General features: G+C 46.5%; 1 protein-coding gene across 1 annotated transcript in view; it reads right to left on the bottom strand.

Annotated features, from left to right (window-relative positions):
* Positions 1 to 21,883, bottom strand: part of EIPR1 (EARP complex and GARP complex interacting protein 1) — a 568,820-nt gene that overhangs the window by 120,217 nt on the left and 426,720 nt on the right. The window contains exon 5 of the mRNA XM_063915479.1: positions 10,507 to 10,606. Coding sequence (XP_063771549.1) covers positions 10,507 to 10,606 — 100 coding nt within the window. The remainder of the gene's footprint in view (positions 1 to 10,506; positions 10,607 to 21,883) is intronic.

The raw sequence follows: 21,883 nt of genomic DNA, 5'->3' as shown, positions 1-21,883 counted from the left end.
TTTATGGACTATTTTTTGGCACCCATATCTCTAGAGCAATCCAGGAGGCCTGGCATTTTATGAACTGTGTTAAGGATGCTTTGTGGCTTGCCAGGAACCACCTCATTCTGAGGAGGGAAAAGTTGTCTCTCCAGGACTGTCACAGGCTGATTCACAGCTTGCTAAGAGACTATTCCATCATGTACAGTCCTGAGGAAGAAGAGGATTAAACCCCCCTTCTGCCCTTCTCCCCACGTGTGACTGTGACCCTCATTCCCCTTTTCACATGCCTGATGTTTTGTTCATGTGTTTTTCTATATTTTCACCCTTCCCTTATGTGTCTGTCTTTCATTAAAGCTTCGGGCTTGTGATTCCTCCTCCCTCACCCTCCTATCTACCACACCCAAGTATATTGACTATTGTGTAGTCAATTGTGTATTGTGATATATAGGCAGTATATCTCGTCAATGTACTATAATGTATGCCCGATTATGTTTTGTTGTATATTGTGTTTTGGCTGTGCTATGACACTTTACACATGAATGTAATGATTAGGTCTGTTTTCTTGCTGCCTTTATGCAACTAAAGAATGTCCTTTCAATCAAAAATAGTGCTTACTGTAAGTATTTTGGCTATGGTCAGGCGAAGATGCTCTTGAATGCTGTGAGGCTTAAAGGTACCAATACCAAGCTTCTGGCCAAGAGACTGGCTGCCTGAACCCTGAGTGGCTGTGCACCCAGGTACCCCTGAGCCGGGGTTCCTGAAAAGAAACTAGTGACGGGGTCCCACCTTTGCACTTAGTATGGCACTCCACACAAGCAGTTTCCTGTAGCACTATTTTCCCTTGCCTTAGCATTCTTGCTAGGAGAGAGCATAATTTTTATATTCCTGTCTGAAAGTTTGAGGCTTCATGGCACTATATATATATATTTTTTTTCACTGTCACCACAACTTTTTAAGTTTATTGTGTGTTTATCATGTTTTTGGAAAGGTTTTGGGTGAAACGCTTGTGGGCCACTATCCTTCCTAGTCATCTGATGCCCTCTCCTTATGGGGAGAGCTAAAAAAAAAAACCCTTCCTTAGGGAGTATTTTGGCCAACCTCGGGAAGAAAGGGCCAACCCTGAACCTTGCAGCGGATGGAAGCCTGAAGACCCATGCACTCGAAGGGGCCTTTTGGCATCAGGGTCAGAGATGTCAAAGACATGGGGGGACCTAAAGATTACTTTTTCCCCTATAGGCCCTTTTGGTTCCTGCAGGATGGGAAGAAACGAGGCCCTTCTCCTTCTGTAGAGGTCCAAATACCCAAGCCCCAGCACAGTTTTATAACTGCACTAGGTAACTGGAGCACATATCTTATTATAAGAGATAATAGAAGTGCAAAAATAGGATTTTAATATACCTACCGGTAAATCCTTTCCTCATAGTCCATAGAGGATGCTGGGGTCCATTTTAGTGCCATGGGTATAGACGGTTCCGCAGGAGCCTTCGACACTTTAAGACTTTTCAACAGTGTGAACTGGCTCCTCCCTCTATACCCCTCCTCCAGACCTCAGTATAGGAACTGTGCCCGAGGAGACGGACAACTTCGAGAGAAGGATGATATTAAGCTAGTGGCGAGATTCACACCAGCTCACACTGCTCAATGAATGAATAACTTTACAGCAACTGCTGAATAACAACTGAACACGTGATAATTTGTGTAAGAAGAAAAAACATAATGCAGGAAAAAGGAGCACTGGGCCGGCGCCCAGCATCCTCTACGGACTATGAGAAAAGGAAATATTAAAATTCTATTTTCTCTTACGTCCTAGAGGATGCTGGGGTCCATTTTAGTACCATGGGGATGTACCAAAGCTCCCAGTACGGGCGGGAAGGTGCGGATGTTCCTGCAATACTGACTGACCAAATTGAAAGTCGTCAGCAGCCAAGGTGTCAAACTTGTAGAACTTAGCAAACGTGTTTGACCCTGACCAAGTAGCTGCTCTGCAAATCTGCAAAGCCGAGATGCCCCCGGCAGCCACTCAGGAAGAACCCACCTTCCTTGTAGAATGGGCCTTTACCGAAGTCGGTATCGGCAATCCTGCCGTGGAATGAGCGTGCTGAATCGTACATCTGATCCAGCATGCAATAGTCTGCTTAGAAGCAGGACACCCAATCTTGTTGGGGTCATACAGGACAAACAAAACTTCTGTTTTCCTTATCCGTGCTGTTTTCGTGACATAAGTCCTCAAAGCTCTGACGACATCCAGAAGCCACTGGCACCACAATAGGTTGGTTCATATGGAAAGAAGACACAACCTTTGGAAGAAATTGCTGACGCGTTCGCAGTTCAGCCCTATCTTCATGAAAGATCAAGTAAGGGCTCTTGTGAGACAAAGCCCCTAACTCAGACACTCGTCTGCCTGATGCCAAGTCCAACAGCATGACCACTATCCAAGTGAGAAACTTCAACTCCACCTCTTGCAGAGGTTCAAACCAATATGATTTAAGGAACTGCAACACCACATAAAGATCCCATGTTGCCGCAGGTGGCACAAATGGAGGTTGGATGCGCAGAACCCCCTTCACGAACGTCTGAACCTCAGAAAGGGAAGCCAAATGTTTCTGAAAGAAAATGGACATGGCCGAAATTTAGACCTTGATAGATCCCAATTTTAACCCTGCATCCACACCAGCCTGTAGAAATAGGAGAAGACGTCCTAATTGAAACTCCACCATTAGAGAATTCTTGGATTCACACCAAGATACATATTTTCTCCAAATGCGATGATAATGTCTAGACGTTACTCCTTTCCTGGCCTGAATAAGTGTGGGAATGACTTCGCTGAGAATACCCTTTTGGGCTAGGATCTGGTGCTCAACAGCCATGCCGTCAAACGTAGCCGCGGTAAGTCTTGATAAACCAACGGCCCCTGCTGAAGCAGGTCCTCTCGAAGAGGAAGAGGATCTTCTATCAGTAACTCCTGAAGATCTGGATACCAAGCCCTCCTTGGCCAGTCTGGGACAATGAGAACTGACCGAACCTTAGTTCTTCTTATGATTTTGAGAATATTCGGTATTAGTGGAAGTGGAGGAAACACATATACTGACTGGAACACCCACTGGGTCACCAGTGCATCCACTGCTATTGCTTGCGGGTCTCTCGACCTGGAACAATATTTCTGAAGCTTGTTGTTGAGACGAGATGCCATCATGTCTTCTTGAGGAACGCCCCAACGACTTGCTACCTCCGCAAATACTTCTTGGTGGAGGCCCCATGCTCCTGAATGGAGATCGTGTCTGCTGAGGAAGTATGCTTCCCAGTTGTCCACTCCCGGAATGAATATTGCTGACAGAGCTCTTGCATGTCTTTCTGCCCATAGGAGTATTTTTGTCACCTCTGCTTTCCGTTCCTCCCTGACGGTTTATGTAAGCTACCGCTGTTACATTGTCTGGCTGGATCTGTATGGGATGATCTTGAAGAAGATGCGCCGCTTGTAGAAGGCTGTTGTAAACGGCCCTCAACTCCAGAATGTTTATGTGAAGAAGTGTATCTTGACTTGACCATCTTCCTTGGAAGCTTTCCCCTTGCGTGACTGCTCCCCAACCTCGGAGACTTGCATCCGTGGTCACTAGGATCCAGGCTTGAATCCCGAACCTGCGTCCCTCCAGGAGGTGAGAACTTTGTAGCCACCACAGGAGCGAAATTCTGGCTTTCGCTGACAGGAGTATCCTCTGGTGCATGTGTAGATGCGATCCGGACCACTTGTCCAGTAGATCCCACTGGAACACCCTGGCATGGAATAGGCCATATTGTAGAGCCTCGTAGGCCGCTACCATCTTCCCCAGCAGGCGAATGCACTGATGAATCGACACGTGTGCTGGTTTCAAAATTTGTTTGACCATCCTCTGGATCTCCAGAGCCTTTTCCACCAGTAGAAATACTTTCTGTACCTCGGTGTCCAGTATCATTCCCAGAAATGATAACCTCATTGTCGGTTCCATTTGTGATTTTGGAAGGTTTATGATCCAACCCTGCTGTTGAAGCACCGTCAGAGATAGTGCAATGTTTTGCACTAACTTCTCCCTGGATCTCGCTTTTATCAGGAGATCGTCCAGGTAAGGAATTATGTTGACTCCTTTCTTGCGAAGGAGAACCATCATCTCCGCCATCACCATGGTGAATACTCTCGGTGCCGCAGTCCGAATGGCAATGTCTGGAACTGGTAGTGGCAGTCCTGAACCGCAAATCTCAGATAAGCTTGATATGGAGGGTAAATGGGAACATGCAAATAAGCATCTTTGATGTCCACCGACACCATAAATTCCTTTCCTCCAAGCTGGAGATTACTGTTTTCAGGGTCTCCATCTTGAATTTGAATCTTTTTAGACAAAGGTTCAGCGATTTTAGGTTTAAAATTGGTCTGACCGAGCCGTCTGGCTTCGGAACCACAAACAGGCTTGAATAAAATCCTTTTTCCTTTCGTAGCCCAGGGAACTAAGGTAATTACTTTTTCCTGACATAATTTCTGTATTGCTTCCAGTAAATTTCTTCTGTCTTGAACAGAAACTGGTATGGCTGATTTGAAAAATCGGCATGGGGGAAGATCTTTAAACTCAGTATTCAAGGATCTAGATCTGATTGTACTCAGATTTGGCTGAAGAGTTGTAGGCGTGCCCCCATCTGAGCGGACTCCCATAGGGGAGCCCCAGCGTCATGCTGTTGTTTTAGCAGGAGCAGCGGCTGACTTCTGCTCCTGCGATCCTGGTGCAGTTGTAGGTTTCCTACCTCTTCCCCGCCCTCTTCCTGCGAAGAAGGGGGTACCTTTGGCTTTTTTTGTGTTTGTTGGGCCGAACGGACTGCATCATATGCAAATTATATGCTTTCTTTGCAGGTGCCGCTGCATAAGGGAGAAATGCTGATTTACCTGAGGTAGTCGTCAAAATCATGACATCCAGCTGGTCCCCAAATAGCGCCTCACCTTTGTAGGGGAGCGCTTCAATATTCCTCTTTGATTCTGCATCTGCATTCCACTGGCGAATCCACAGTGCTCTACGAGCTGAAACCGCCATAGCTGAGGATTTGGAACCTAGTAACCCAACATGGTGGGCCTGAGTAACGTTCCGGTAGCCATATAAAGGGACTTTAAGGTCGTCTCTAGCTTACTGTCAGCAGGCTCCTTTAATGAAGCCGACCCTGGGGCAGGTAAAATGATTTTCTTAGACAACCTAGAAACTGAGGTGTCTACCATGGGGGTTGACTCCCACCTTTACCTGTCTTCCTCAAGGAAAGGGTACACCAAACATATTCTCCTAGGAATATTACATTTCTTTTCTGGGTTAGACCAGGAATTTTGAAAGAATGTATTCAATTCCTTTGACGGAGTAAAAGTTATCACCTGCTTTTTATTTAAATTAAAATAAGCCTTTTCCTCAGGTTCAGGTGTTGAATCTGTAATCTCTAACACCTCCCTAATAGCAACTATCATACACTGAATGCTTTTTGCTAATTTGGGGTCCACCCCTCTCAAATCCCCAGTGTTGACATCTGTGTCGGAATCTGTGTCACCTTGCATAATCTGCGCAAGTGACCTTTTCTGGGAACTTGAGGGGTCCCGTGTGGATGACGTGGAGGGATCAGCAAATAGTACATCCTCCACTGACTTTCTCCAGTATTCTGTCTGTTGTTCAGACTCAGAGAATTTTCTAGAAAGCTTTGACATATTACTTTGTAATTTTCTCACCCACTCTGGCTCCTTCTGTAAGGGAAGGGCCACCACATTACACTCCTGCGTATCTAAAATGGCTTCCTCAGGGGAAGAGCTCTCTCCATTGTCTGACATGTCACAAACGTGCACTTTCACACCACAATCACACAGGGGAGCTATCGGTGACAGACCCACACTAAAATCTGTCAGAGAAACGCAGAGAGATTTGCCAGCTCACACACTGCGCCCTATATGACGAGAATTGTATATGTATATTTATTATACAAAACCTTCAGCGCTTTATTTCAAAATTAGGCACGCTAACCTAATGTAATAAACACTCCCCCCCCCCCCCCCCCCTCTCTATAACACCCTGGTACTTGTTTCAGCGTTGTTATGAGGTGGAACAGTGTCTGTCAGCTTTTCTCTGTGACCCTGCATGAGAAAATGGCAGAGTGAGTGTCTGGCAAGTCTGAGGAGAAGCCCCGCCTTCCTGCCTCAGCTACAATGATTTTTATACTGGCTGGGGTTTGTAAATCAGAGGCTATACATGTATTTACCGTTTTGCCAGTGAGAGTAAGGATTTTCCATGCAGCTCAGGGCGCCCCCCTCCTCGCCCTGCACCCTGTGTGTGTTTTGAGATGCATGCTCGCGCAGCTTCAGCCGCTGCGCTGTACCTTTTTTTGCCACCAACGATGACCGGAGGACCCCTCTCTGCAGGACTCTGGTAATATACTCACCAGCCTTCTGGCTCTGTTAGGGGGCGGCGGCAGTGCTGTGGGAGTGAACGCTAGCCAGGCTGTGTTCAGTACCCTTCAGAAGCTAATGGTGTCCTGTCAGCGGAAGCAGAACCATTAACTAATTGAGAAGATGGTTCCTATTTCTCCCCCTAAGTCCCACGAAGCAGGGAAGCTGTTGCCAGCAGCTTCCCTGTAAAATAAAAAACCTAACAAAGTCTTTTTCTAGCAGAACTCTGTAGAGCTCCACTAGTGTGCATCCAGTCTCCCGGGCACATTTTCTAAACTGAGGTCTGGAGGAGGGGCATAGAGGGAGGAGCCAGTTCACACTGTTGAAAAGTCTTAGGGGTATATGCAATAGCGGGCGAAATCGCGGCAATTATCGCCGTTTTTTCAATTCGACCAAATTCGCCAGGTGAATTCCGGAAGGTGGCTTCCGGAATTCACCATATGCAATGAAAAACGGATTCGCCAGAGTCGCGGGCGAAAATCGGCCGATTTTGCGGATTTTACCGCGATTTTAAAAAACGGGAAAAAACGGGGAAAAACCCGAAAAAAAAATGGCGTGGGGTCCCCCCTCCAAAGCATAACCAGCCTCGGGCTCATTGAGCTGGTCCTGGTTCTAAAAATGCGGGGAAAAAATTGACAGGGGTTCCCCCGTATTTTTAAAACCAGCACCGGGCTCTGCGCCTGATGCTGGTGCCAAAAATACGGGGGACAAAACGAGTAGGGGTCCCCCGTATTTTTAACACCAGCATCGGGCTCCACTAGCTGGACAGATAATGCCACAGCCGGGGGTCACTTTTATACAGTGCCCTGCGGCCGTGGCATCAAATATCCAACTAGTCACCCCTGGCCGGGGTACCCTGGGGGAATGGGGACCCCTTCAATCAAGGGGTCCCCCCCCCCCCAGCCACCCAAGGGCCAGGGGTGAAGCCCGAGGCTGTCCCCCCCCATCCAATGGGCTGCGGATGGGGGGGCTGATAGCCTTTGTGTTCAAAAAAAAAGATATTGTTTTTTCCATTAGTACTACAAGTCCCAGCAAGCCTCCCCTGCAAGCTGGTACTTGGAGAACCACAAGTACCAGCATGCGGGAGAAAAACGGGCCCGCTGGTACCTGTAGTTCTAATGGTAAAAAAATACCCAAATAAAAACAGGACACAGACACCGTCGACAGTAAAACTTTATTACACACTGCCGACACACACATACTTACCTATGTTCACACGCCGACATCGGTCCTCTTCTCCATGTAGAATCCCGGGGTACCTGAAAATAAAAGATCAATTATACTCACCTCAACAGGCTCCAGAGATAAATCCACGGACTTGGCAAAAAAAGAAAACGAACAACCGGACCTGCGGACCGAAAGGGGTCCCATGCTGACACATGGGACCCCTCTCCCCGAATGCCGGGACATCACGTGACTCCTGTCACTGATGTCCCTTCAGCCAATCAGGAAGCGCTACTGCCGTGGCGCTCATCTGATTGGCTGGACGCCGTCTGTACTCTGACAGCGCCTCGCACAGCTCCCTCCATTACTTTCAATGGTGGGAACTTAGCGGCTAGCGGTGGGGTCACCCGCCGGTCACCGCTGACCGGCGGGTGACCTCACCGCTAGCCGCTAAGTTCCCACCATTGAATATAATGGAGGGAGCTGTGCGATGCGCTGTCACAGCGATCAGCCAATCAGGTTAGCGCAACGAAGTTGCGCTTCCTGATTGGCTTAGAGACCTGTCAGTGACAACTGTCACTGACAGATCTTAATCGTGGATAGGTGTCCCATGTGTCAGCATGGGACACCTTTCAGTCCGTTTTTGGTGCGGGTAAATGCGCTTTCTTTTTTTGCCAAGTCCGTGGATTTATCTCTGGAGCCTGTTGAGGTGAGTATAATTGATCTTTTATTTTCAGGTACCCCGGGATTCTACATGGAGAAGAGGACCGATGTCGGCGTGTGAACATAGGTAAGTATGTGTGTGTCGGCAGTGTGTAATAAAGTTTTACTGTCGACGGTGTCTGTGTCCTGTTTTTATTTGGGTATTTTTTTTCCATTAGAACTACAGGTACCAGCGGGCCCGTTTTTCTCCCGCATGCTGGTACTTGTGGTTCTCCAAGTACCAGCTTGCAGGGGAGGCTTGCTGGGACTTGTAGTACTAATGGAAAAAACAATATCTTTTTTTTTGAACACAAAGGCTATCAGCCCCCCCATCCGCAGCCCATTGGATGGGGGGGGACAGCCTCGGGCTTCACCCCTGGCCCTTGGGTGGCTGGGGGGGGGACCCCTTGATTGAAGGGGTCCCCATTCCCCCAGGGTTCCCCGGCCAGGGGTGACTAGTTGGATATTTGATGCCACGGCCGCAGGGCACTGTATAAAAGTGACCCCCGGCTGTGGCATTATCTGTCCAGCTAGTGGAGCCCGATGCTGGTGTTAAAAATACGGGGGACCCCTACTCGTTTTGTCCCCCGTATTTTTGGCACCAGCATCAGGCGCAGAGCCCGGTGCTGGTTTTAAAAATACGGGGGATCCCCTGTCAATTTTTTCCCCGCATTTTTAGAACCAGGACCAGCTCAATGAGCCCGAGGCTGGTTATGCTTTGGAGGGGGGACCCCACGCCATTTTTTTCCCGGATTTTACCGTTCCAGCAATAAAAAAAAAAAAAAAAAAAAAAAAATTATTTTAAAAAATATATAAATAATATTTGTGCCTCCCCCAAAAAAAAAAAAAAAACCTAATCCCTTCTAATATAAATAGATCTGCTATTCCTAAAAAAAAAAACACAAAAAAAAACATGTTTAAAATTTTTTTATTTGTTTTCACCCTCCAAAGTGTGGCGGAGTGAAAATCGCGAATTTGCTGTCTAAAAGCACTGCAGGCGAATTTCCAAACTTGAATTGAATATGCTGGAGGCGAATTGCAGCATCTGTACCATTGCAGAAAAGGCGAATTCGGAAAAAGGCGAATTGAGAAAAGGCGAATTTTGACGGGCCGTTTTTTTGCGAAAAATGACTGCACTGCATAGGCGAATTGATTTTTGGAGGCGAAAACGGCCCGGAATTCGCCTATTTTGCCAATTCGCCCGCTATTGCATATACCCCTTTAAAGTGCCGAAGGCTCCTGCGGAACTGTCTGTACCCATGGTACTAAAATGGACCCCAGCATCCTCTAGGACGTAAGAGAAACATATATTGTTTAACCAAATAATTCATATAAATATTACATTACTACAATACAAATACTCATACATGATTTTCTATTAACACCAGATAACAAGAAAGGCTTTAAAATATATGTTAATTGATACACATAACCAAACAGAATCATAATTGTGAGAGGAAATAGTGATTAAAGGACATTGTAAATTGTTGATTAATAAAAATTGCAAACATCGGTAAGTCGTGAACATGAAATGTAAGGAAGAAGAGGGTGGGAGGAAGGAAAGGAAGAGAAAAAGCTGAGAGATCAAGTAGTTTATCAACCTGCAATTCTACCAAAGGCATCCCATGCTTTTAATAAAGTCATTGATTTAAATCCTGTGGCGAAAACAGTCTACTTGGTAAAGTAACAGAGGGCGAGGCATAAATAGGCCACTCCTACAACACCAGGCCAAGGCTTTCAATCACACTGTAATGTTATGTCTGAAGGGAATAACAGCTATCCATGGAAACACTTGGATATAAAATTACAGGAAAAAAAACATTACACATTCATATCGCCACCTAAGAAGCCAGTAGAACAGACACAGTTGAGTTCATCTCCCATATGTATTCGCTTGTATAGCGCTCACAGTGGTGTATGTGTTTATTAATGTTCTTGTTGATTAATAAACTTTTGTACATGATCAAATATATTTTTTTTATTTGAGGGGTACGTACATAATGGAATTTGGATTTCATTACTAGATTTGAATTAAACGCTTATGCATTTTATTATTCGTACGGAAACATTGTATTTAGGATGCATAAAAAGAAAAAACCCACAGCAGAAATGCTTTATATTATATTATGTAACACTGCCTATGATCCTACAAGTGATTACTCATTAGAAGCACGCTTACTGGTACAACACAGCAAGACAGACATCTATATACACAACTGACTTACCACAGCTTTTGTAGAGCTTTCTTGTAAGTCCCAGATCATTACGTTGTTATCAGCCAGAGACATCACTTTTTTCCCATCGCCCAATGGTTCCCAAGTAACACTAGAGGAAATAAACAAGGACTATATAAAATACAGATTAATGAATACAACTCTATAGGAAACACATATGAGCAAATTATCTTACAGTTAGATATTATATTGTTCAGGGCTGAAATTTAAATGAACATTATTTTCAAAATATATTTTGAACAGTTTTATACATTACAAGGTAAGTGATCAATCTTTAACTTCCAAGACCAAGGAAGAGCAAAACTAATGACTAAGGGCCCGATTCAGGTTGGACTGCAACCCATGCTGGGTGGCCCTGCCCATCAAAGGGCAGGGCCACCCAGCATGCTGACCGCCACCTCCCCCCCTCAATCAAGCAGAAGATGCGATCGCACCGCAATTTCTGCTTATTCGCTAACATTAAGGTTGCCTCCCGCCAGCGCAGCCCGGCTGTGCCTGCAGGAGACCCGCCGCCATCTTTTTTTACGCCCCCGTGCCCCTGTTTTGTAGCCACGCCGCCCACAACGCTCTGACTCTGCCTTCGAAATGGAGCATTGCTGCCCCCCCATAAACGCCTCTGTCTGACTTACAGGTAGAGGAGTTCGCATTTTCTGCGGGCACCCGCAGAAAATGCAGGCGCATGCGCAGGACAGGCGCTGTGCATGCACCCACATAGTTTTAGTAATTTTTGCGGTTGAATCACAATCAGCGATCCAACCTGAATCGGGCCCTATGTACCCAATGCTCTGCGTTTTTTGGTTAACTTCAGATTATAGCATTCCCCTACAACAGCGGTTCCAAAACTTTTTTCTCTCCCGTTCCCATTGATTATGCTTTTCATTTATGAGTACCCCCTCGTCTCATAAATCACACCCACCCATCCGTCCTCACCAGAAAAGTTTATTTTTGTTAGATATATATATATATATATATCCAGAGAAAATACAGGCACTCACCACTTCCTTAATGATGAAGAAATGTATTACCAATCACAGGTGTGTCTCACATAGAGACAGTCAACAGCATGTCAGCATATCATGTCGACGTTTTGGCTCCGTCTGAGCCTTTTTCAAGACAGATAAGATCACCCATGGGCTGCTGGGTATGTACCTGCTGTGATCTTATCTGTCTTGAAAAAGGCTCAGACGGAGCCGAAACGTCGACATGATATGCTGACATGCTGTTGACTGTCTCTATGTGAGACACACCTGTGATTGGTAATAAATTTCTTCATCATTAAGGAAGTGGTGAGTGCCTGTATTTTCTCTGGATATATCTTGGACTTCTTGGGAGCCCTTTATGGAGCACCACCTTTGTTGTGGACTGTAGCAGTGAGTGTGGACTTAATGGATATATATATATATATATATATATATATATTTACACAGAATTCACAATGCTGAGTGATTAAAATTCCTTCAATAACCTCCAAGTCCTGACTCCTTCCTCCCTGGTCCCTTCCTGTCACCCACCAGCAAGAAGAAAACAAGACGCGGTGACAGAGACGCTGCAACTTATACAACATGCCCTGCCAGCTCCCAGGGGCCCCTCTACGCCAGCTGCCGGAGCGTAATTACATCACAGTCACGCTCCCAGCAGGCTGGGAAATGGAGGCGGTGTTTGGCGCCACACTTTCAGGACTGCCCGGCGTCCTCCAAGTGCAACAGCGCATGTGCCGGGTGGACACTGGAGACTTCCGCCATTACTGGCTTTGTTCTTAAGTACCCCTGGGCAGTCCGCAGCGTACCCCCGGGGGTAAGCGTACCTTAGGTTGGGAACCGCTGCCCTAGAACTAAATAACTTTCTCTGTTAGAATGTAAAAAACACTGGATGTAACACTCGGACACAAAGTTAATTTTAAGTTTAGGGTGTTAGTCCAGTAAAAAAGAAATCACGCCAGGCAAAAGTGTATGTACGCATTTTTCCAAGATCATGGACCAAAATACTGTATTCGGTCAACTGGCGTTGAATTTAAATTCCATACACATCTGCTGTCATTTGTGGAGGAATGAATTTACAGTAACGTAGGAAGGAGTTTATTTAGAGGTTCTGCGCCTTATATATCCGGTACTTTTTTTTAATAAAAGCCATGATTATTCAGAAGGTCAATTATCTAAAGATGTGCATCCGATGTCTGTGTCTTCATACACAAGTGGTGAATCTTGGATGCCTCGAGTGGGGTTTCTCTACATATCCTGGCATATTTCACGCACAGCCACTGCGTACTGAATTGCAGCTGCGAATCAGACCCTCGGGTCACTCAATAGAACAGTTCATGAAAGTAAATGAAAGGACTGACTACTAGTGGTTAACATTTGCCACTGGATATGTGGATGTCCTCACCTCTGAGTGTTAAATAAAAGAAATGATCTGTCCTAGAGCCAGGTGTTTAAATGATCTATGAATAATAAATCCCCAGACATAAAGGATTTATTAGAATCAGTAAGTGCTGTGTGCTTGATAAATATATGGCTGAGTATATTCATCAAAGTACGTACTGTGAGTAAATTTACCATGATTATGTGAAATACATATGTCTCTATATTTATAGAAAATTACTCATCGTACTTAGTAACTGATTTCTAAATCGCCTGTTTGTCCTATAAAAAAGTACATACACATATACTTTGATAGATACGTATATGGCGAGGGTTTATCCAACTGTACTGACAAATGGCACCTGTGCACCAGAGAAAGTCTGGCACAACTATTTCCCAGAGGAGGGATATTTGATCTATACAAGTTAAATGCCCTTAAGAATAACTAAGTCAGGTCCACATTAAGAGCATGGGGTAAAATGAAAAGATGGGCAAGCTGAAGATATTGTAGACACAATTTACCCAACGGCTAAATAACCAACTACTCTGCACTAGCCTTTGATAGGGAGACATTCTATCACCCTTAAAAGTGTCTTCCTCTACTTTGGCCGGCACAGAAGGCCATCTGGCACTCAGTAGCAGTGGCAAACGCAGGATTTCTAGAGGGGGGTTTCCAAATGAAGTCTACAATCGCCCACTCTGCGGAACAGTAGAGCAAGTGTAGGAGTCTGGGGGAACAGAAGCAGAACCTAGTAACAACCCTGGACATTAATGTACACTTGGTCTTTTTATACACTGGATACTGAATGGAATACAGTATTAATATTTAACACTATAGATGGTCTCTAACTATAGCTGGTCTCTAGTATAGGCTGTATCAAATTTAAATAATATAAATAAGTGGTCAGGAAAAGGATAAACATACCATAATAAATTAATATAAAAACATAATAGAACCAGTACTGCACTTTCTAAGCACACATTCTCCCACCTCACGGTAAGGCTCCTGTCTCTTCTTCCTAGTAGCTGCTCTCTGATCCAGTGCACTGACTGAGGACTCAGATCCACACACACAGCAAACTTGGTAGAAAAAGCTGCTACCACTGGGCATGTGCAGCAGCTCTGCTCTGTCCCTTAAACTGCATAATGTGGCTGCAGCTCTTGTATTAAATACCATTGCTATTGTCATAATTTGAGGGACTTGCTAAGAGAAGGGGGGTTTCTGGGCTACCGGACCCCCCCCCCCCCCCCTGCGTCTGCCTATGAGTAGAGCTTTATCCAATGCAGACTGGGCAAGTCAATATACCTTAATGTGGTCACCTCAGAGTCAGCAGTGGAATGCACTGTCATTGCTGCCCTGTAGACAATAGTAGTGGTAGGCACAGGGGACCCAGAAAGTACATGTCCCCTTTAATCATCTCGGTTAATGAATACCTGCAATGGTCAAAGCATTTTCAAAAAGAAAACCCCTGGCTTTGTAAGAAGAAAGTATATAGTCATATATTATAATCTCATATATTAATTGCCCTTCTCTCTAAAAAAGACTCAGAATACTGACCTACAGGCAATTATTCAACCTTATTATTCAGACACCACACATACACAACTTTTAAATGCACCATATAAAACAGGAGCTATGGCATTTCATTTCCTCCAGCTGGACTGGATTTAAAGCCACAAAGCAGGAGAAAGACTTTGTTTGAGTAAGGGATGTTATGCTGGTATATCATTAATTTGTCAGACTGCATTTCAAGCAGTGTTTATAATGTTGTAAATGGAATATTACTGACAGTATATTACCCATAATTGCCTATACTCCCGGAACGTCCGGAGGCTACCGGGTTCCCCCTGGACACTGTCTATTGAATCTTGGGTGAAGTGAGCTCACTCGGAGGGTGATGATGCGGTTTGCGCTGAATCACATCAATGTAGCCACTCTCCCTCCCTGTACAATGCCGGTAATCTCGGCATTGCATATCAAATGGTGTGGCCACAATGACGCGATCCTGCAGCCGTGCTCCATGCGCAAACCCCTTTCTCTAACGTCCTAGTGGATGCTGGGAACTCCGAAAGGACCATGGGGAATAGCGGCTCCGCAGGAGTCTGGGCACAACTAAAAGAAAGCTTTTAGACTACCTGGTGTGCACTGGCTCCTCCCACTATGACCCTCCTCCAAGCCTCAGTTAGATTTTTGTGCCCGGCCGAGCTGGATGCACACTAGGGGCTCTCCTGAGCTCTTAGAAGAAAGTATATTTTAGGTTTTTTATTTTACAGTGAGACCTGCTGGCAACAAGCTCACTGCAACGAGGGACTAAGGGGAGAAGAAGCAAACCTACCTGCTTGCAGCTAGCTTGGGCTTCTTAGGCTACTGGACACCATTAGCTCCAGAGGGACCGACCGCATGGAACTGGCCTTGGTGTTCGGTGCTGGAGCCGCGCCGCCGTCCCCTTTACAGAGCCAGAAGCAAGAAGAAGTCCGGAAAATCGGCGGCATGAAGACTTCTGTCTTCTCCAAGGTAGCGCACAGCACTGCAGCTGTGCGCCATTGCTTCTCATACACACTTCACACTCTGGTCACTGAGGGTGCAGGGCGCTGGGGGGGGGCGCCCTGAGCAGCAATAATATCACCTTGGCTGGCAAAACAATCACAATATATAGCCCCAGAGGCTATATATGTGATAATTACCCCTGCCAGAATCCTTAAAAAAGCGGGAGAATAGTCCGCGAAAAAGGGGCGGAGCTATCCCCCTCAGCACACTGGTGCCATTTTTCCCTCACAGTTCCGCTGGAAGGAAGCTCCCTGGCTCTCCCCTGCAGTCTACACTACAGAAAAAGGGTAAAAAAGAGGGGGGGGGGGGGGCACTAAATTTAGGCGCAGTAAATATTATAGCAGCTATAGGGGACATAATTCAGTTAGTCCCTGCAGTATATAGCGCTCTGGTGTGTGCTGGCATACTCTCTCTCTGTCTCCCCAAAGGGCTTCTGTGGGGTCCTGTCCTCTGTTTAGAGCATTCCCGGTGTGTGTGTGTGCGGTGTGTCGGTACGGCTGTGTCGACATGTTTGAGGAGGAAAATTATGTGGAGGCGGAGCAGATGCCTGTAGAAGTGATGTCACCCCCTGCGGGGCAGACACCTGAGTGGATGGTTTTATGGAAGGAATTACGTGCAAGTGTCGACTCCTTACACAAAAAATTTGACGACATGCCAAATGCGGGACAGCCGGCTTCTCAGCTTGTGCCTGCCCAGGTGTCTCAAAGGCCATCAGGGGCTCTAAAACGCCTGCTACCTCAGATGGCAGACCCAGATGTCGACACGGATACTGATACCAGTGTCGACGACGATGAGTCTAATCTAATGTCCACTAAGGCCATTCGCTGCATGATTGAGGCAATGAAAGAGGTGTTACACATTTCAGATTTAAACCCAGGTACCACAAAAAAGGGTATTATGTTTGGGGAGAAAAAAGTACCCGTAGTTTTTCCCCCATCTGAAGAATTAAATGATGTGTGTGAAGAAGCGTGGGCTTTCCCTGATAAAAGATTGATAATCTCAAAAAAAATTACTAATGGCGTTCCCTTTCCCGCCAGAGGATAGGGCACGTTGGGAAACACCTCCTAGGGTGGATAAAGCGCTCACACGTTTGTCTAAAAAGGTGGCACTTCCGTCTCCGGATACGGCCGCCCTGAAGGAGCCTGCGGATAGAAAACAGGAGGCAATCCTGAAGTCTATATATACACACACAGGCATTATACTTAGACCAGCTATTGCGTCAGCATGGATGTGCAGTGCTGCCGCTGCGTGGTCAGATTCCCTGTCAGAAAATATTGACATATTCGGGGATGGTCTCTCGGACCTCGTTTCCACAGCGACAGCTGGGAAGTCAGCATTTTTACCCCATGTTCCCTCACAGCCTAAAAAAGCGCCGTCTTATCAGGTACAGTCCTTTCGGACCCAGAAAAACAGGCGAGGAAAAGGTGGGTCTTTTCTGTCCAGAGGCAGAGGTAGGGGAAAAAGGCTGCAACAAACAGCTAGTTCCCAGGAGCAAAAGTCCTCCCCCGTTTCTTCCAAGTCCGCCGCATGACGGTGGGGCTCCACAGGCGGAGCCAGGTACGGTGGGGGGCCGCCTAAAAAATTTCAGCGATCAGTGGGCTCGCTCACAGGTGGATCCCTGGATCTTTCAAGTAGTATCTCAGGGGTACAAGCTGGAATTCGAGGCGTCTCCCCCCCGCCGTTTCCTCAAATCAGCCTTGCCAGCAACTCCCTCGGACAGGGAGGCTGTGCTAGAGGCAATTCACAAGCTGTATTCCCAGCGCGTGATAGTCAAGGTGCCCCTACTTCAACAAGGACGGGGTTACTATTCCACACTGTTTGTGGTACCGAAACCGGACGGTTCGGTGAGACCCATTTTAAATTTGAAATCCTTGAACACATACATAAAAAAATTCAAGTTCAAGATGGAATCGCTCAGGGCGGTTATTGCAAGTCTAGACGAGGGGGATTACATGGTATCCCTGGACATCAAGGATGCTTACCTGCATGTCCCCATTTACTATCCTCACCAGGAGTACCTCAGATTTGCGGTACAGAATTGCCATTACCAATTCCAGACGCTGCCGTTTGGTCTGTCCACGGCACCGAGGGTGTTTACCAAGGTAATGGCGGAAATGATTATACTCCTTCGAAAAAAGGGAGTTTTAATTATCCCATACTTGGACGATCTCCTAATAAAGGCGAGATCCAAGGAGCAGTTGTTGGTAGGAGTAGCACTATCTCAGGAGGTGCTACACCAGCACGGTTGGATTCTAAATATTCCAAAGTCACAGCTGGTTCCGACGACACGTCTACTGTTCCTGGGAATGATTCTGGACACAGTCCAGAAAAAAGTGTTTCTCCCAGAGGAAAAAGCCATGTAGCTGTCGTCTCTAGTCAGAAACCTCCTGAAACCAAAACAGGTGTCGGTGCATCACTGCACGCGAGTCCTGGGAAAGATGGTGGCTTCTTACGAAGCAATTCCTTTCGGCAGGTTCCATGCCAGAATCTTTCAGTGGGACCTGTTGGACCAATGGTCCGGATCGCATCTTCAGATGCATCGGCTAATAACCCTGTCTCCAAGAACCAGGGTGTCTCTACTGTGGTGGCTGCAGAGTGCTCATCTTCTAGAGGGCCGCAGATTCGGCATACAGGACTGGGTCCTGGTGACCACGGATGCCAGCCTTCGAGGCTGGGGGGCAGTCACACAGGGAAGAAACTTCCAAGGACTATGGTCGAGTCAGGAGACTTCCCTACACATAAATATTCTAGAACTGAGGGCCATTTACAATGCCCTAAGTCAGGCAAAATCCCTGCTTCAAAACCAGCCGGTACTGACCCAATCAGACAACATCACGGCAGTCGCCCATGTAAACCGACAGGGCGGCACAAGAAGCAGGACGGCGATGGCAGAAGCCACAAGGATTCTCCGATGGGCGGAAAATCATGTGTTAGCACTGTCAGCAGTGTTCATTCCGGGAGTGGACAACTGGGAAGCAGACTTCCTCAGCAGACACGATCTCCACCCGGGAGAGTGGGGACTTCATCCAGAAGTCTTCACACTGATTGTAAATCGCTGGGAACGGCCACAGGTGGACATGATGGCGTCCCGCCTAAACAAAAAACTAGAGAGATATTGCGCCAGGTCAAGGGACCCTCAGGCGATAGCGGTGGACGCTCTAGTGACACCGTGGGTGTACCAGTCGGTTTATGTGTTCCCTCCTCTGCCTCTCATACCAAAGGTACTGAGAATAATAAGAAAACGAGGAGTAAGGACAATACTCGTGGTTCCGGATTGGCCAAGAAGAGCGTGGTACCCGGAACTTCAAGAGATGATCTCAGAGGACCCATGGCCTCTGCCGCTCAGACAGGACCTGCTGCAGCAGGGGCCCTGTCTGTTCCAAGACTTACCGCGGCTGCGTTTGACGGCATGGCGGTTGAACACCGGATCCTAAAGGAGAAAGGCATTCCGGAGGATGTCATTCCTACGCTGATTAAAGCCAGGAAAGATGTAACTGTAAAACATTATCACCGCATATGGCGGAAATATGTTGCTTGGTGTGAGGCCAATAAGGCCCCAACAGAGGAATTTCAGCTGGGTCGATTTCTGCACTTCCTACAGGCAGGAGTGGCTATGGGCCTAAAATTAGGCTCCATTAAGGTGCAGATATCGGCTCTGTCGATTTTCTTCCAAAAAGAACTAGCTTCACTACCTGAAGTTCAGACATTTGTAAAAGGAGTGCTGCATATTTAGCCCCCTTTTGTGCCTCCAGTGGCACCCTGGGATCTCAACGTGGTGTTGAATTTCCTAAAATCACATTGGTTTGAACCACTGAAGACCGTGGATCTTAAATATCTCACGTGGAAAGTGGTCATGTTGTTGGCCTTGGCTTCGGCCAGGCGTGTTTCAGAATTGGCGGCTTTGTCATGCAAAAGCCCTTATCTGATTTTCCATATGGATAGGGCAGAATTGAGGACTCGTCCCCAGTTTCTCCCTAAGGTGGTATCAGCTTTTCACTTGAACCAACCTATTGTAGTTCCTGCGGCTACTAGTAACGTGGAGGATTCCAAGTTGCTGGACGTAGTCAGGGCCTTGAAAATTTATGTTTCCAGGACGGCTGGAGTCAGGAAAACTGACTCGCTATTTATCCTGTATGCACCCAACAAACTGGGTGCTCCTGCTTCTAAGCAGACTATTGCTCGCTGGATTTGTAGCACAATTCAGCTGGCGCATTCTGCGGTTGGACTGCCGCGTCCTAAATCAGTTAAAGCCCATTCTACAAGGAAGGTGGGCTCATCTTGGGCGGCTGCCCGAGGGGTCTCGGCTTTACAACTTTGCCGAGCTGCTACTTGGTCAGGGGCAAACACGTTTGCAAAATTCTACAAATTTGATACCCTGGCTGAGGAGGACCTTGAGTTCTCTCATTCGGTGCTGCAGAGTCATCCGCACTCTCCCGCCCGTTTGGGAGCTTTGGTATAATCCCCATGGTCCTTTCGGAGTTCCCAGCATCCACTAGGACGTTAGAGAAAATAAGATTTTACTCACCGGTAAATCTATTTCTCGTAGTCCGTAGTGGATGCTGGGCGCCCGTCCCTAGTGCGGATTGTCTGCAATAATTGTACATAGTTATTGTTTAATAACGGGTTATTGTTATGAGCCATCTGTTGAGAGGCTCAGTTTTGTTTCATACTGTTAACTGGATATGGTATCACGTGTTGTACGGTGTGATTGGTGTGGCTGGTATGAGTCTTACCCGGGATTCAAAATCCTTCCTTATTGTGTCAGCTCTTCCGGGCACAGTATCCTAACTGAGGCTTGGAGGAGGGTCATAGTGGGAGGAGCCAGTGCACACCAGGTAGTCTAAAAGCTTTCTTTTAGTTGTGCCCAGACTCCTGCGGAGCCGCTATTCCCCATGGTCCTTTCGGAGTTCCCAGCATCCACTACGGACTACGAGAAATAGATTTACCGGTGAGTAAAATCTTATTTTTTGCCACATCATACCCCCCTGCACCAGCCCTTATGTTAAGCCACACCTCCTCTCGCTGTGTTGACCTGGCATGTTTTTCTCTTTGGGTGCCAGGTGATACAAACCCCCAAAATTCTGGAGTACCATGATCATTAAAACATACAAACATTTATAATAGTGTTTCCAGTCCTCTGTGTTACTTAACAGTGCATGTTTTACAGATCTTCTCATCATGATTGTAATGATTAGCTCCACCTGTGTCAACAAGTAATGTTTACATCTGTGCATGAACTTGGAGGTTTGTAAAATGTGCACCGCTGGGGGTCCCTGAGAACTGGAGGTGGGAAACACTGATGTACTAAGGTGATAGATGGGTACTAGAAATGTTAGTAGCTCCCTAGTGCCTCCTTTTTTAATCTAGTGTGCTCAGGTTAATTAGAAGTTCAGTGATGAAGTAATTCTTCCACATTGTGCACTGCTGGTCGACGATGAGCAGAACTGACTGTGTCATTCTTCACTCACCAGAGGGCCAGGCTTTACTGTCTGCGCAGGATACACCTCCGTTCCCCAGTTTGGAGAGAGGTGAAAAGGGTCTCTACTGTGAGGAAAGGAGATGAAGCAGAAGGGGAGAACGACCATGCAGCCACTCAAAACATCCTCAAGTACCACCTTGTGGTCCTAGTGTCAAGGGATGCCTGTGCCTGGCACAGACATTGTAGCAATAATATTTACATATCAAAACACACTACAGTTAAGAATCAAATGGTTTATCAGACGCAGGCATTATAATCTAAAATACGGAGATGGATGACCTACGAAGACAGATACAATAAATGATTAAAAGTATGTGGACAGTGGACACCCAAGCATTGTACCAAAAATGTACTTGTTGAACATCTCAATCCAAAACCATGGGCACTGATATGGAGCTGGTCAACTATGTACTGTTACGGCAGTCCACTCTTCTGGGAAGTTTTTCCACTAGATTTGGAACGTGGCTGCAGGGATTTGAATTCAATCAGACAGAAGAGAGTTTAGGTACTGAATATTCAGCAATAAGGTCTGACTCATAGTCAGCAATCAAGTCTGTCTCACAATTGACTTTACATATCAACCCAAAGGAGTTCAAACTGGGATGTAGTCAGTGCTCTGTGTGGGCTAAACAGGTTATTCCACACCAAGCTCTGTAATTTTCTTTCATTTTATAAATGCGTACTATCATATTCCCGTGTACGGTTCTGTGGACACTTTTCTGATGCCTTATAAATTAACGACAATAATAATAATGGCCGACCATGGGTGCTTAATGATCGTGGCCAGCAGCGTCTGGCCAGTAATGGCCATGGTAACAGACAAGTGACACAGTCTTTACTCACATCCACATTCAATGAAGGAGGTACCAGACACATATTCAGCAGGTCAGTACAGCACTCTTTAGCTTCCATGGAATATGGGAGCAGAAGACCCACCAGGGTGCTCCTGCTAACACTACGACTCTGGACACGGCGCCTTACCTG

The sequence above is a fragment of the Pseudophryne corroboree genome, chromosome 4 (assembly GCF_028390025.1).
Source record: "Pseudophryne corroboree isolate aPseCor3 chromosome 4, aPseCor3.hap2, whole genome shotgun sequence".
In the NCBI taxonomy this organism is placed as follows: Eukaryota; Metazoa; Chordata; class Amphibia; order Anura; family Myobatrachidae; genus Pseudophryne; species Pseudophryne corroboree.
The sequence above is the reverse complement of the archived record's forward strand: the minus strand, read 5'-3'. Positions and strand labels throughout refer to the sequence as shown.